The following is a 17,265-nucleotide window of genomic DNA, read 5'->3' as shown; positions in this document are numbered from 1 at the left end:
TACACTACTGGCCATTAAAATTGCTACACCACGAAGAAGATGCTGTGATATGCAAATGATTAGCTTTTCAGAGCATTCACACAAGGTTGGCGCCGGTGGCGACACCTCCAACGTGCTGACATGAGGAAAGTTTCCAGACGATTTCTCATACGCAAACAGCAGTTGACCGGCGTTGCCTGGTGAAACGTTGTTGTGATGCCTCGTGTAAGGAGGAGAAATGCGTACCACCACGTTTCCGACTTTGATAAAAGTCGGATTGTAGCCTATCGCGATTGCGGTTTATCGGATCGCGACATTGCTGTTCGCGTTGGTCGAGATCCTATGACTGTTAGCAGAATATGGAATCGGTGGGTTCAGGAGGGTAATACGGAACGCCGTGCTGGATCCCAAAGGCCTCGTATCACTAGCAGTCGAGGTGACAGGCATCTTATCCGCATGGCTGTAACGGATCGTGCAGCCACGTCTCGATCCCTGAGTCAACAGATGGGGACGTGTGCAAGACAACAACCATCTGCACGAACAGTTCGACGACGTTTGCAGCAGCATGGACTATCAGCTCGGAGACCATGGCTGCAGTTACCCTTGACGCTGCATCACAGACAGGAGCGCCTGCGATGGTGTACTCAAGGACGAACCTGGGTGCACGAATGGCAAAACGTCATTTTTTCGTATGAATCCAGGTTCTGTTTACAGCATCATGATGGTCACATCCATGTTTGGCGACATCGCGGTGAACGCATATTGGAAGCATATATTCGTTAGCGCCATACTGACGTTCACCGGGCGTGATGGTATGGGCTGCCATTGGTTACACGTCTCGGTCACTTCTTGTTCGCGTTGACGGCACTTTGAACAGTGGACGCTACGTTTCAGATGTGTTACGACCCGTTGCTCTACCCTTCATTCGATCCCTGCGAAACCCTACATTTCAGCAGGATTATGCACGACCGCATGTTGCAGGTACTGTACGGGCCTTTCTGGATACAGAAAATGTTCGACTGCTGCCCTGGCCAGCACATTCTTCAGATCTGTAACAAATTGAAAACGCCTGTCAATGGTGGCCGAGCAACTGGCTCGTCACAATACGCCAGTCACTACTCTTGATGAACTGTGGTATCGTGTTGAAGCTGCATGGGTAGCTGTTCCTGTACACGCCAGCCAAGCTCTGTTTGACTCAATGCCCAGGCGAACCAAGGCCGTTATTACGGCCAGAGGTGGTTGTTCTGAATACTGATTTCTCAGGATATATGCACCCAAATTGCGTGAAAATGTAATCACGTGTCAGTTCTAGTATAATATATTTGTCCAATGAATACCCGTTTATCATCTGCATTTCTTCTTGTTGTACCAATTTTAATGGCCAGTAGTGTATTCATGAATGAAATCCCTGTTATGTGCATCTGTTGTGTTTATTAAACTCATGGAAAAACACTATGAACTTGCGCACCAACACGATAGCTAGCTAGCTACAAAGCTTTTAATCATTGACTCAGAAGCTGTGAGCAGTTTAACCTTGTCTCGCGGGTCAAAGCGAAGATGGCGATCCTTATACAGACTGATTTCATAGTGTAGCAGAGCAGAGAATTGATAAATGTTTCCGATTAAGCCGGTGGAACAGTACGTGGCGTAGTTCGCCTCGCGCGCCGCGCACTGCCAGGATTCGTGTGGATTCTGACAGTGGCACTGGCGTGTGTGACTTCCCGCAGTGCTAGGGAAGCCCCGACGCATGGCCGGGAGCATTTTAAGAGAAGGGCGCGGGCATAGTCACCGGGCCTAGGAAGGCAAGGTGGTGTTCAACTCGACCTTCGGGACGAGGACAAGTACAGTTTTACTCTTCCTCAAGTGAACTGCTGCACGGTTTACTACTTTCTGGCTGATACTCAGAACGCAGCACGTAGTTCAAATGGCTCTGAGCACTATGGGACTTAACATCTGAGGTCATCAGTCCCCTAGTACTTAGAACTACTTAAACCTAACTAACCTAAGGACGTCACACGCATCCATGCCCGAGGCAGGATTAGAACATGCGACCGTAGCGGTCGCGCGGTTCCAGACTGTAGCGCCTAGAACCGCTCGGCCACCCGGCCGGCTCCGGAACTTTCTCCACAGAATTTTTCTACTTTTACCTTCTACTTATTGTGCATGGTTTCCTTCAGAATACTCTCCTCCACAACTGATACGCCACTGCCAACGCCGTTTCCACTTCAGGAAGCACTCTTGGTACACCTCTCGCTGGATAGTGCTAAGCGCCGTCTACGAACTTTCTTGTATCTCGTCTCCCGTTGCAAAAATGGTTCAAATGGCTCTGAGCACTATGGGACTCAACTTCTGAGGTCATTAGTCCCCTAGAACTTAGAACTAGTTAAACCTAACTAACCCAAGGACATCACAAACATCCATGCCCGAGGCAGGATTCGAACCTGCGACCGTAGCGGTCTTGCGGTTCCAGACTGCAGCGCCTTTAACCGCACGGCCACTTCGGCCGGCTTTCCCGTTGAAAATCTTCGTCCTTTCAATGGGGTTTACAGCTACGTAACTAAAAGAAAAGTCCGCAAGGGCCAGGTCTGGAGAGTACGGTGGATGAGGCAGCACAGTGGTTTCGATTTTTGTGCAATAGTCACGCACTGACAGGGATGAATGTGCCGGTGCGTTATCGTGATGCAAAACCCATCAATAGTCTCGCCACATTTCAGGTTGTTTCCTTCTCACATTTTCTCGCAGGCGTTGCAACACGACCCAATAGCACCATCGATTAACAGTACTCCATGTGGCACCAGTTCATGACAAACTTATCCTTCAAAGTGAAAGAAAAGTATCGGCATGGCTTTGACATTTTACATGACCTGACGAGTGTTTTTTGGTCTTGGAGAACCCTATTCGACCCATTCTATAGATTGAACCATGGTCTGCGAAGGAACTTGCCCCCCTTCTTGCAGCGGTCTACCCAAGGTCTCTAGAAGAACGCAGCGTTCCAAAGGATTGGAAAAGGGCACAGTTCATCCCCGTTTTCAAGAAGGGACGTCGAACAGATGTGCAGAACTATATACCTATATCTCTAACGTCGATCAGTTGTAGAATTTTGGAACACGTGTTATCTTCGAGTATAATGACTTTTCTGGAGACTAGAAATCTACTCTGTAGGAATCAGCATGGGTTTCGCAAAAGACGATCGTGTGAAACCCATCTCGCGCTATTCGCCCACGAGACTCAGAAGGCCATTGACACGGGTTCCCAGGTAGATGCCGTGTTTCTTAACTTCCCCAAGGCGTTTGATACAGTTCCCCACAGTCGTTTAATGAACAAAGTAAGAGCATATGAACTATCAGATCAATTGTGTGATTGGATTGAAGAGTTCCTAGATAACATAACGCAGCTTGTCATTCTCAATGGAGAGAAGTCTTCCGAAGTAAGAGTGATTTCAGGTGTGCCGCAGGGGAGTGTGGTAGGACAGTTGCTATTTACAATATATATATATATATATATATATATATATATATATATATATATATATATATATATATATATATATATATATAAATGAGCTTGTGGATAACACCGAAAGTTCACTGTGGCTTTTTGCGGATGGAAAATAGTACTGAAATTCAGGAGGATCTGCAACGAATTGACGCATGATGCAGGGAATGGCAATTGAATCTCAATGTAGACAAGTGTAATGTGCTGCGAATACATAGAAAGAAAGATCCTTTATCATTTAGATACAATATAGCAGGTCAGCAACTGAGAAGCAGTTAATTCCATAAATTATCTGGGAGTAGGCATTAGGAGTGATTTAAAATGGAATGACCATATAAAGTTGATCGTCGGTAAAGCTGATGCCAAACTGAGATACATTGGAAGAATCCTAAGGAAATGCAATCCGAAAACAAAGGAAGTAGGTTACAGTACACTTGTTCGTCCACTGCTTGAATACTGCTCACCAGTGTGGGACCCGTACCAGATAGAATTGATAGAAGAGATGGAGAAGATCCAACGGAGAGCAGCGCTCTTCGTTACAGGATCATTTAGTAATCGCGAAAGCATTACGGAGATGATAGATAAACTCCATTGGAAGACTCTGCAGGAGAGACGCTCGGTAGCTCGGTACGGGCTTTTGTTGAAGTTTCGAGAACATACCTTCACCGATGAGTCAAGCAGTATATTGCTCTCTCCTACGTATATCTCGCGAAGAGACCATGAGGATAAAATCAGAGAGATTAGAGCCCACACAGAGGCATACCGACAATCTTTCTTTCCACGAACAATACGAGAGTGGAATAGAAGGGAGAGCCGATAGAGGTACTCATAATACCCTCCGCCACACACCGTTAGTTAGCTTGCGGAGTATGGATTTGGATGTAGATCACAATCGTAGACCCACGTCTCATCATCAGTTGTGATTCTCTTAGGGAACATCTCCTTCTCATTTGCGAAATCCAAAAGCTCTCCGTAGATTGCGAGGTGAAGGTCTTTCTGGTCCTAATTCATGAGCCGTGAGACGAACTTAGCGGCAGCACGATGCGTTCCAAGATGCTGTGTCAAGATTTCATGAAATTATCCAACTGAAATGTTACATTCTTTTACAAACTTTCGGACAGTCAGTCTTCGATTGGCACACACAATTTCGTTGACGTTCCTGACATGAGCTTCGTCGGTAGACGTCGAGAGGCGTCCTGAACGATGGTCATCTTTAACTTTCGTCTGGCCATTTTCAAACCTCATGAATTGTTCCTACCACCGGGTACGGTTTAAGCACTCATCACTGTAGGCTTCCTGCTTCATTTTATGTGTCTCTGTATAGGTGTTCTTGAGTTTTACGCCACATATAATTCAAACGCATTGGTCCTCTGACTCTGCCATCTCGAAATGCGCAAACTCCGCGACAACTTTCTACTCAGTACAGCACTCAACAATAACTCAGGCATAAAATAGTGAAACTTCTCGCAGTTGCACATCAAACACAGGCGTGAGCAGGGATGCCAACAGATTTCGCTCCAACACACCATTGTCGTGAAATTCTGAGTGTTGCGGAATTTTCTGACCAGACCTCATGCGCTCTTTTGGGATACAATAAAATGCTGCTGTATGACCTCTCTTGTTTTCCCAGCTAGTTTTTCAATAATTTGTGTTGTTTTCGATGATCGACTACCTGCTGCGATAGTTGACGTGTGCTGGCATGTGGTCTTTATGCAGTCAGTTCAAATCCTACCGGTTCAAGAATTTCCCACTGCCATTATTTATCCACTTAGAAGAAAGGAGTAACTCATTTTTCATTCTGCTGAATACTTGCTTCGTACCAAAGGTCTTTATAATGATTTATTTCTTTCAGTCTGACACTACAGCTTCAATAAATTCCAAGAAAACAAAATCACTCCTGCCATAATAACGACAAAAAACAATACAGAATACTTAAATGAAATCATTTCCACTTCTTTTGTTAAAACATTATTTATTGCGATTGCAGTTCGAAAACGATATGTCGAAAAAAAGTCGCAATAGGAAATGTTTCAATGTGCAAAAGCGGAAATGATTTCATTTAAAAATTTCACAAAGGCTGTGTGGACCTAGCTATCATCAAAATTCTGAAAACAGAATCCGATTTCTTCTTCAAAAAACAATCAAATAAATAAAGGACGATTCCTGTTTAATTTCCCGTAGACAGTGAGGTCATTAGAGACGATATCTTTTCTGCAGAATGAAGTAAAAGCATTTATCCAACTAGCCCCTGTGGAAATAAATTTTTTGTTTTGTTTTTATAATCAGTAATCCACTGTGGTTATCTGATGTTATTTAAATGGACTACGTCGCGGTCAGTTTTGTTATGGGCTTTCGGGAATTTATACACTATTATTTGCCACAGTCTTGTCTTGTATACTTCTGATGCTGTGCTCGCGATCTTGTTGCTGGCAGTTGTCTTTTTTCATATTTTTTCCTTTGATGAAAGACCGTTGTTGTTGCGGCAATGTTTGTATTGTACTTCTAGTATGCCCTTTGCTTATCTGTGATTGTGTCTTCAAGTTCTGGCAACCAAATATTTAAATCCTGTTTCGTATGACACTTATTTTTCTATCTTAATGCTTCATTAGTTGCTTTGCTACTGCATTTGAAGTATTTCACTATTCATCTTCAGTATTGACGTGAATACTATCATTCTATCAGTCATTTAATAACCTCTTTTGCTATAACATTTCGGTATTTCTTACAATCAATACTCTTTACAAACTTCTTGTCCATTCAATGGTTGTGGTGTTTTTGCCCTTTAAAGTTCAGCCTCGGTATGTATTTGTAAGATGTTGAGGAAATGGTCTGATGCTGTGTCGTAGCTTCTGTATAAGCTCAAGTCACTCAATTGTCCGTGTAGTTTCGAATTTACTAAAACAAAATTTATTATTGATTAATACTCCCACATCGGCCGGCCGAAGTGGCCGCGCGGTTCTGGCGCTGCAGTCTGGAACCGCGAGACCGCTACGGTCGCAGGTTCGAATCCTGCCTCGGGCATGGATGTGTGTGATGTCCTTAGGCTAGTTAGGTTTAACTAGTTCTAAGTTCTGGGGGACTAATGACCTCAGCAGTTGAGTCCCATAGTGCTCAGAGCCAATACTCCCACATCGGGCAATTATATTTGCATACAGCTTTCTGTATCTTGAATTTATCGTTTTTAGATAATTTACAGTTACAAATCCCGTAGGGATTATGTATCATTGTTTCTGGAAGGCATTTGTAACAAATTATTAATCTATCATTCTAACCCTTTTCTGCTACCACTCATCTTTAATTGATGTATTCATTGTTTTATAGACTTTTTCGCTTTCTTAATTTTAAAGGACGTTACTGCTTTATCTACATTCACATTTCCTTCTACCTCACTATATAGCATGATATGATATCATATATCTTTAATTGATGTATTCATTGTTTTATAGACTTTTTCGCTTTCTTAATTTTAAAGGACGTTACTGCTTTATCTACATTCACATTTCCTTCTACCTCACTATATAGCATGATATGATATCATATATATTTAGTAGTTTTAATTTTTTCTTAGTTTCAATAATTTCTGCAAGATATGTCCTTTGGTGAATGAATTTGTTTTGGATTTCTTGCTATCTATTAGCAATACTTCTGAAATTTCGTGTTGGAAATCTAATTTTTGCCAGAAATCCATCCCAACTTGATTTGTATTCTTGCTTGTGTTTCTGTGTTTATTTCGATTTTTTATATATTTTAAGGTGCAAATTTGTGGACTGAGACCAATTATTATTGTTCCAGCAGCAGATTTTTTGTCATTTGCTTAATTCCTAATCAGTATGACCTGTGTTTGTCATCAGTGTTTATTTATCTGTGATAGCTAGCATCACTTTGCAATAAGAGGCTCCCTCTCACCCCTTCCTTAAGTTGGTTGACTCATGTTCCCACATTCTCTACTACGGCTTGTTCACTCGTTATAACCATGACACTTATCATACTACTGCTGCTATAGCTCACAGCTTCTTCAGAGTAGTGTAGCTTCCTACTACAAGGCAGTGCCAGCCAAGCAGTCTATAATAAAGAAAAGAAGACAGAAGAATATGGAATGAGCATCTACTGAGAATGCAGCCTGAAAGACTGCCAATGCAATTTAAAAAATCGTGCCAAAAGGGTAAAAATATGTTGGTTAATCAAGAAAAACAGAGTACTATGACAGGCGGTAAATGGCATAATGAAGAAGTATGAGAAAGACAAAAAAGAAGAGGAGAATGGAGAGGAGGTTAAGGATAAGTGTGAGGAGGAAAAGAAGCCGTTCTAGAGGAAGAAAAGGAAGGAGGTGCAGGAATAGGAGGAAAGAGAGAAAGTGGAACGCTGGATGAGGAGGAGAATGAGGAGGAAAGTGAGGATGAAAGAAATGACGAGACAGTTTGAGAGAATGAAGAGGAAAAGAAAGAATAGGCAAAGGAATAGGAGAAATGGGAAGCAATGAAAAAGAAGATGAGGAAAGGAGGGGAAAAATGTGGAGAAAGAAAAGAAGGAAGTGAAACTGAAACAATGAAGGGAGATTCAGAGTAGGAAGAGGAATGACAGAAGGAATATCATCGTATGAAGCTTCCTAGAGAATCTCAGGGTTACAATGCGCCATGAATTTTACTCTGTTATTGGAGATTCATTAATCAGTGGTAAAGCAAACTTTGGCAATGATGTTCTAGAAGAAGACACTATAAATTATACACAGGGAAGAGAAATAAATAGCATTGACAAACAATTTATGTCGTTTATTTGCTCTAACCAGAGTTTACAAAAGGAGAGAAAAACTGATTTTAGAAGGCAGTTCACATTGAGAAATAAAGGAAAAATGTTTGCTCCTCCCTTCCATTCAAATACTGATGGTGACAACATCAGTGTCGAGGCCAATTTCGTACAACAGAACTTTACAGAGTTTTTCGTTATCTTTCTAAGAACGCAAAGTGCAGACTCGTTGTCCATGCATAAAATCTGAACACTATTTATTTTTCAGACGTTGCGTCGCTTTTACGGGGGAATACCGTCAGGAGAGGTTAGCAATGGAGAGACGATTAGCAAGCAGCAAAAGCAATCCACCAGCGTAAGAGAGCGGAGCGAGAAGAGTTCTTGGCAGCCAGCAACAGACTGTACTAGAACAGGTTACGTGAGCCACCTTCCCCTCGACGTCAAAACGTTCTACAGCAAAATCCATGAAATGAGGTGACGCACAGTGGAACGCATCGTGAAAGTACGCCACCGATCAACCACGCCGAGGAAGCCTCGATAGCCACAATAGGACGCTTATCTGATGCGCGTAGCGCAGAAGCTGCGTACCTTGAAACGTCGCTCGCCAACAGGTGGCCGTGCGTAAGGCACTCCTCGGAAGGAGAATATCTGCCGTCCGTCCAAGGACCATAGGATGTTGCCCCGCACTTGGCCTAAGGGCGTCTGCACCTCCGGGAACTCTGGCGTCGAGGTGGCATCATCGGCGTCTTCCTCTGCGAAGCCGACAATACACAGCAACACGGCGGCCGCCACCGCTCGTCCGACCCCAAGCATGTCTGCTGAGACACTGCCGCCGGTCCGCCTCCGCCGCTGCTGCTACGTAATCTGGCGAGACCGCGCTGCTTCGTGTCCAGCCGGTTCTTCCTAGACAGTGCTGCGCGGTGTGGTGCCTTCCGCAACCACTTGTACCGAATCCGCTCCAATCAAGCGCTTCTCGTCTTCTCGTTGGGCTGCAGTCACAGTGGCTCCGATATCGGTGGATTCCGTCGCCGACCGACCGTCTCCGGCCGATCTTCGAAGTCAGTTCGCCACTACGTCACACTATAGCCGATCCTGTCGCTCGAACGTACAGACTACAGACGACTATCGGTGAAATTCAAATCTTTTTTTTTTTTTTTATCTTCGGTCAAATCGACCGGCGTTCTCTCACACGAAATACGGAGCGCGAGAGACTGATAAGTTTAGTCTGAGAAAGAGTGAGTTTTGTGGCATCCTGAGTATGAAAATTTCATAATCAGGATATAGTTCGGAATCTGTTGACTGAAATCGCAGGTTTATTCGAAACCTCAAACAGGCAAAATCATCAATGGAAATTTTAGGCATAGATCATAAAATCAAAAATTAGTTTCTTGAAGTGAAGAGGTTGACGTTCTCATATGCTTATAGCCACTGTAATGGATCCTCTTTATAGTAGGTTGTGATTAGTTGTCTACAAATTATTATTACTGCTTACTGGCGTTTTGTGGCAGTAGGGTAGTGATACTGTTAAGCTGAAGTGGTTTGCAAATGTGGTGTACAGTACATATTTCCACTTTTAAATGCTTTACGTTTTCAGAGTACCTTATGCTACACTTAACGCTTATCTTTCACTCGTATGCTAATTGACGGCCAGTGAAGGTTAATTGACATACGTCAGCACAAGTTTAAATAGGTACACCGAAATAGAGTGTTTATAACTTGCTGTTCAAGGCCACCCCGCATTATCTAAAATATGTAACGGAACGTTTCTCCCGTCATCTCATATATTTGTAAAACTTGTCTGGTTATTCCGATAACTGAGGACAGAGCGTATAGTGGTCGCCACGTTGTTTGCGGGACAGAAAAGCTCATTCACATGCATTAGGCTTCTCTTTAACAGCAGGAGCCGCTACGCAGCAGTCGTATCCAATCACAGAGGCCTCGTGGTATTCACCCCACTCTAACAGGTTAAAATCTAATCTACTTCATACATACAACAGATTCTAACCTAACCTCATCGACACTGCCAAAAACTGACGAAGAAGATCGGACACACTATGACCACGATGTCGGCCAACGTTGCCGGGCGACGTCTAGCGACGCTGTTTGACGACCGTTGTCCCTGTCACTGTAAACGCAGTCTTAGGCTGCGTTGGTAGTTGCACTGACGACGGTCGTCAGATGCCGTTTCCAGAGGTCGCCCGATATCATCGGCCGAGTCGACCGATGAGAGCCAACAGATTATTCACACTGTTTCCGATCTGCTCTGCCGGTTTTTGGAGGGTTCAAGGAGGATGGGTTATGTTAGCTTATGTGAGAATCTGTTCTAGGTATGAGGTAGGTCAGATTTTAACCACCTAGGGTGGGACGGATACCATGACGTCTCTCTGCCTGGAGACGCGTGCTGCACTGTGGATTTTGCTCTTAGAAAGACGCCAAATGCATGTGAATAACGCAGAAGACTTTGTGTTCAGGGCAGCCACAGCCTGGATCTATCATTTTGAAGATAATACCGCTTCAGATGCAAGTACTTAATTATAAGCACGGCCGGTTTCGCAGCATTATAGCTACATTATCAGGTGCAATAAAATCATGTTCTGACCAAAAAAGAGAATGGGACAAACCAGTGTTCCGAGTAAGCAATGTTTCGCTGTGTAGCGGACTTCAGTTATAATATAGCATAAACCAACATAGAACGCTCCCGTGATACGCTCCCGTGATACGCTCCCGTGATATCAGTATCTGGTGAGCTAACGAGTCCCCATACAGCGAAAAAGTGGTCAAAAACCGGCCGAAATACCACATTTGAACCTTTTTACTACCATTTACGTGTTGTTTATCTGTGGCAACATCGGCACTTATAATAATTTTTAAGAAATTTAGGTCTTTCAGCACATTGTAAGAACTCACCCAGCTTTCCCATCAGCCTAGTCATCGATCTACATGTATGGTTATCTACCAATGCGCATGCGCGCTCCACATGAACCTTCTCTCCATGTCGCTATATGGCGCTTCCACAGTTCCATCTTGACACGCCGCCCTTTATTTCACATCCAGTGCGAGCGCTTACGATGGTAAATGAGGGACCGGTGGTGACTAATTTTAAGTAATCCGATAGATGATCACATACGGTGGGTTTTTGACCAATTTTTCGGTATATGAGGACTCGTTAGCTCACCAGATACTGCCATCAAGAGAGTGCACCACGGGAGCTTTCTAAGTTGATTAATACTACACTGAAGCGCCAAAGAAACTGGTATAGGCATGCGTATTCAAATATAGATGCAGAATACGGTGCTGCGGTCGGCAAAGCATTTTTAAGACAAGTGTCTGGCGCAGTTGTTTGATCGGTTACTGCTGCTACAATGGCAATTTATCAAGACTTAATTGAGTTTGATCGTGGTGTTATGGTCGGCGTTCGAGCGATGGGACACAACTTCTCCGAGGCAGCAATGAAGTGGGGATTTTACTGTACGACCTTGTAACGAGTGTACAGTGAATATCAGGAATCCGGCAAAACACCCAAATCTCCGACATCGCTGCTGACAGAAAAAGATCCTGCAAGAACGGGACCAACGACGACTGAAGAGGATCGTCCAGCTTGACATAAGTGCAGCCCTTCCGCGAATTATTGCAGATTTCAGTGCTGGGCGATCAACAAGTGTTAGCTTGCGAACCATTCAACGAAACATCATCGATATTGGCTTCGGAGCCGAAGGGCCACTCGTGTACCCTTAATGACTGCACGACATAAAGCTTACGCCTGGGCCCATCAACACCGACATTGGACTATTGATGACTGGACACATGTTGCCTGGTCGGACGAATCTCGTTTCAAATTATATCGAGCGGATGGACGTGTACTGGTATGGAGGCAACCTCATGAATCCATGGACCCTGCATATCAGCAGGGTACTGTTCAAGCCGGTGGAGGCTCTGTAGTTGTGTGTGTTTGCAGTTGGAGTGATATGGGACCACTGATACGTCTAGATACGACTCTGAAAGGTGACACATACGTAAGAATCCTGCTGATCCCCTGCGTACATTCATGTCCATTGTGTATTCCGACGGACTTGGACGATACCAGCAGGACAATGCAAAATCCCACACGCCCAGAATTGCTACAGAGTGGCTCCTGGGACACTCTTCTGAGTTTAAACACTTCTGCCGGCCACCAAACCCCCCAGACGTGAGCTTCATTGAGCATACCTGAGACGCCTTGCAACGTGCTGTTCGGAAGAGACCTCCACTCACTCGTACTCTTACTGATTTATGAACAGCCTTCAGCATTCAAGGAGTCAGTTCCCTCCAGCACTACTTCAGACATTAGTCGAGTCCATGCCACGTCATATTAAGGCGCTTCTACGTGCTCGAGGGAGCCCTATACGATATTAGGCGGGTGTTCCAATTTCTTTGGCTCTTCAGTATACTTTATAATTGACGTCCGCTACATAGCAAAAAATTATTAACTATGAACGCTAGGTCATCCAGTTCTCTTTTTTGATCAGAATATGACTTGATTTTATTGTACCTGATGATGCAGCTGTAATGCTGCGAAACCGGTCGTGCTTATAAATGAAGTACTTACAGCTGAAGCGGTTTCACAGTACCTTCAGCATGTGAATGAGCTACATCTGTCTCGAGAGGAACATGGCGAGTATTCTCTACTCTGTCCTCATTTATCAGAGTAACCAGACAAGTTCCATGAATGTACGAGATGAAGGGAGAAACGTTCTCTTACATACTCGAGATGATTCGTGGTGACCTTGAAAAGCTAGGTTACAAACACTCTATTTTGGTGTATTTATTTGATGTTGTGCAGACATACGTCAATTAACCTTCAATTACCATCATTCATCACACGTTTGAAAGCCAAGCATTAAGTTTAAAATAAGATACTCTGCGCAGCAAACGCACTGAAAAATGGAAATACTCGAGTCACATTTGCAAACCACTTCATATAAGAAATAAACCAGTAAGCAGTAATAATATTTTATAGACAGCAAATCCCCGCAAACCACAACCCAATAAAAAGACCCGCTATAGTAAGTATAAGCATAAGATACGATACCTTTCTCACTTGAACACATTGTTTTTTCAGATTGTCATTTACGGCTAAAGTTCCCTATAAAGAATTTGCCTATTTGTTGTTTCACATAAATCAGCGATTTCCGTCGAAAGATTCCGGACTATATGCCGATTAGGATACTTTCCATCCTCAGGATGCCACAATATCATTCTCTCTTGGACTAAACTTATCAGTTTCTCACAGTCCACAGTTAGTATGTAACAACGTCTGTCGATTTGGCCAACGAAAGCAAACCGATCTGAATTCGACTGGTTGTTGTCCGAGGTGTGATCGGCTACAGGGTGACCGCACACGTAGTGGCGTATTGATCTGAAACGATCGGCTGTTTCCGGCCGATGTCAGTCGTCGTCGTAATCCACGAATATCGGGGTCACTGTGACTGCACCCTAACGTCGCGCACTGCGGTATTCCTCAGTGTTTTTCAGTTCGGCGCCCCCTTGCTCCCTTGGAATACAAGTCTGCGCCAACCCGCCACCTCACACCCCACTCCCCCAATACGCCATCGCCATCTCGAGTCTTCCTAGTTAACGTAGTCAAAGCAGACACTTAAGTGGACAGAGCATATTACAGTCCTCATTTATAATTCACGGCACGTCTAGTTTCCTGCCCCCCCCCCCCCTACTTTCCACACACACACACACACACACACACACACACACACACACACACACACACACCAAGGGCAGCGCTGGCATTGCTATAGCGTTAGCACCTGATTAGGGGGTGTGTCCACTGTGTTTACGGCGCTGCTGGTACCGTGGAACAGTGCAGGACAAGAGTTCAAATGGTTCAAATGGCTCTGAGCACTATGGGACTTAACTTCTAAGGTCATCAGTCCCCTAGAACGTAGAACTACTTAAATCTAACTAACCTAAGGACATCACATACATCCATGCCCGAGGCAGGATTCGAACCTGCGACCGTAGCGGTCTCGCGGTTCCAGACTGTAGCGCCAGAACCGCATGGCCACCCCGGCCGGCAGGATAAGAGTAGATCCACCTTCTCCTCTTCGAACGTGTTACATCTCCCGGAAGCCTGCACCATTACTGTGGTCGTACAGCCTGTGGCGCGTCGTCAACAGTCAGTGTAAAGTGCGCAGAGCTGGAGCAGTGGCCATTGTTGGCAGCTCAGTTTGTGCTTGGAGGCGGACAGTGTTGGACCAGTCAGCACGAGCCAGAAGGAGCAGTGATAGACGGTGGGGTCAGCGGCTCAATGGAGAGGAAGGAGCCTATTTTGGCAGAACCGATAACAGGAGCCTCGACAAGCTCTTGTAATGTGGTGCTGTCGTGCGGACGTCACTAGCGTTCAATGCAGGACGTGGAGCGTTTTCGAGCGGTTGGTGTCTTTTACTTAGCTGGGAAGGCAGCGATTCCAGTGGAGGCGGAGAAAGGGGCTTCTGTATGTCAAGAGGATCGCTACTGTAGTGGTTTAAAACTGCTGATCGTTGCGCTGTAATGCCTTAGTGCTTCGATACATTGAACTGTGTTGTGTACGAGCAGTACAGTGGATGTGCGGGTTAGTAAACAACAGTACACACGAAATTCTGTAATTATCGTGTAATAACTTGTGGTTATTGATTGATTGCACACTGGGTGTGCACTTGTATTCTCTGTGAATGAGATCCATTTTATTTGTTACATTACTCGCTGTGAGCATGATTAATTGTTTTTGTATTACACAGAAAGTGTGTATTTAGAACTACACTGTGAGCCTATCTGATTTTTTTGATGCAATTTGTATTAAGAAAGTCACCTTGTCATTTGTTCTAACTGATTCATGAGTTTCTACATGTTATTCTATACAATTTCATGGACATATTTACGTATGCAGTTTCTAGAGCGTCCACGGTAGCCTGCTGTAGTAGCTACTTGGTGATGACAGTGGTAGTAGACCAATATGTAAGTGCATGCTATTTAGATCTTAATTAAGTCTGAGAGGTGTTTTGGTATCTTACGCTTAATTGCAGAAGCTGTATCTGATATGACTCCTCTCTATGGTCGAGGGTCTTACGTTGCAATTGTTGCCGTAGTTGGCCGGTTATGTACCCAGGGGCCGGCCGTGGTGGCCTTGCGGTTCTAGGCGCTACATTCTGGAACCGCGTGACAGCTACGGTCGCAGGTTCGAATCCTGCCTCGGACATGGATGTGTGTGATGTCCTTAGGTTAGTTAGGTTTAAGTAGTTCTAAGTTCTAGGGCACTGATGACCTCAGAAGTTAAGGCCCATAGTGCTCAGAGCCATTTTTGTACCCTGGGGAAACGTTAGATTTTAATTCTGTTCAGCGAATGGAAGTTATTTTAGCTGTACTTTATTTTTTGAGCCCTGTTTAAGGAGTTATATGGTGTACATAATTATATTCTGTTTCGTAATTATTGTGTTATTCAGAAGTATTTTATGTTTAGTAAATTAATTGTTAAATTAAGCCCCATATCTGCACAACCCCCCAGCCCGAACCCCATTCCACCCAAATCCTGCTCCACAGCCCTAACCTGATCATGTCAAATAAATGTATAAATACTTGTATAAAAAGGTATGTGTTATCATTCTAAGAAAAGAAACTCCTGAAGATAAATCTAGCGTTTCCGAAATGCTATAGTGCATGATACAAAGAAAATTATTATGTGACTGAAAGCGGCATTAGCAGACAAGTTCAATTGAGTTATCACAGTCACTGTTATTTGCATCCTAGTGGAATTATTTTTATTTTCTGTATCTGACTAGATAATTCATCAAGATATGGATAATAATATCGCAGAAATAATATTATAATAATACATCAATATTTGTAAGAGAAACAAATTTAAAATTTGGTTTTGCGAGTACTTAGCGACAAAGATGCTTTTCTCACCGCATGTTATAGAGTTTCGATTGGTGCCGGCTGTGTTCTGATTCTGTCAGACCAGAGGGTCTTCTTCAGTTTGTGGTCACATGTTTCATTCCCATTCAAGTACCCTGTCTAACGAGACTGGTGTCATACCTGGAAACTTCCGTCTTCTGTCCGGTAATGGATTCCAAGTCCCATAGTGCTCAGAGCCATTTGAACCATTTTTTTTTTTTTTTTTTTTTTTGATTCCAAGTGAAGTCTGGGACGGGGAAGCCTGCAGAGGGCCGTTTTGTACTTGCTGTGGCCCCAGTTCCATTCTGTGAGTTTCTACGTTACCAGTAAATGGCGCAATTATTCTTAAAAATCTCTTCCTTGATTTAAGACTGGACAGTGAGATCTGATGGCTTGTGCAGTGGGTGGTTTAGATCAGTAGTTTGTTTCTTCCACTCGATTTCTGCTGTGACGACTCTCCTTGTATCAGATAGAATAATTCCTATAATGGAATAAGTTTTCTCTATAGGTGTGGGATTCAAATACCCCGACATAATACGTCCTAAGCGACTTTTGTTTTATAGTCATTAGGCTGTGGTCCAAGGGATATTTTTGTGCCTAACGATTCATCTCATAGTACTGTAGGCGTCATCACAGGGTATAAAGTCTTAGATATAAGTTTCACACTTAAACAAGTTCAGTAAGCCAAACTGTTTGTATGTATCCACCCAACAGTCCAGTCTTAAGCCGTCGGCACACGGACCGTGCATCCGAACGTTGAGCGTGGAGCGTGCCGAGTTTGTGACGTCATAGCGTGGAATAGCACGTTGGGGAGTCTTTCCGAACGTGCACAGCAATATCTAGCATGTCAGATTTTCTGAGCATGCGTCTGAGCGTTGACCAATGAGAGGGCACACCGCCACTTACGTCACACGCACGCCATCTCCCTTCAGCACAGAGTTGTGAGGCGCCGTACTGATATTAATTTCAATCCTATACGTATATATGCCGTTTCTGAGCACCAGCAAATTGAGAATCACTCGAAAACACGTTAACTGTGTGATTCGTTGCAATAAAATAATGAAAAACATCATATTCGTGGCAAAAGAATTATTGTAACTTGCTTATTATGAGACTAGGCCATTTGAA

General features: G+C 43.9%; 1 protein-coding gene across 1 annotated transcript in view; it reads right to left on the bottom strand.

Moving 5' to 3' along the window:
* Positions 1-9,059, bottom strand: part of LOC126458260 (esterase E4-like) — a 178,234-nt gene extending 169,175 nt beyond the window's left edge. Inside the window, exon 1 of the mRNA XM_050095185.1 lies at positions 8,806-9,059. Coding sequence (XP_049951142.1) covers positions 8,806-9,030 — 225 coding nt within the window. The 5' untranslated portion in view covers positions 9,031-9,059. The remainder of the gene's footprint in view (positions 1-8,805) is intronic.
* Positions 9,060-17,265: the final 8,206 nt, after the last annotated feature.

Source organism: Schistocerca serialis, chromosome 2, assembly GCF_023864345.2.
Source record: "Schistocerca serialis cubense isolate TAMUIC-IGC-003099 chromosome 2, iqSchSeri2.2, whole genome shotgun sequence".
Taxonomy (NCBI): Eukaryota; Metazoa; Arthropoda; class Insecta; order Orthoptera; family Acrididae; genus Schistocerca; species Schistocerca serialis.
This window is presented reverse-complemented; position numbering and strand designations above follow the sequence as displayed.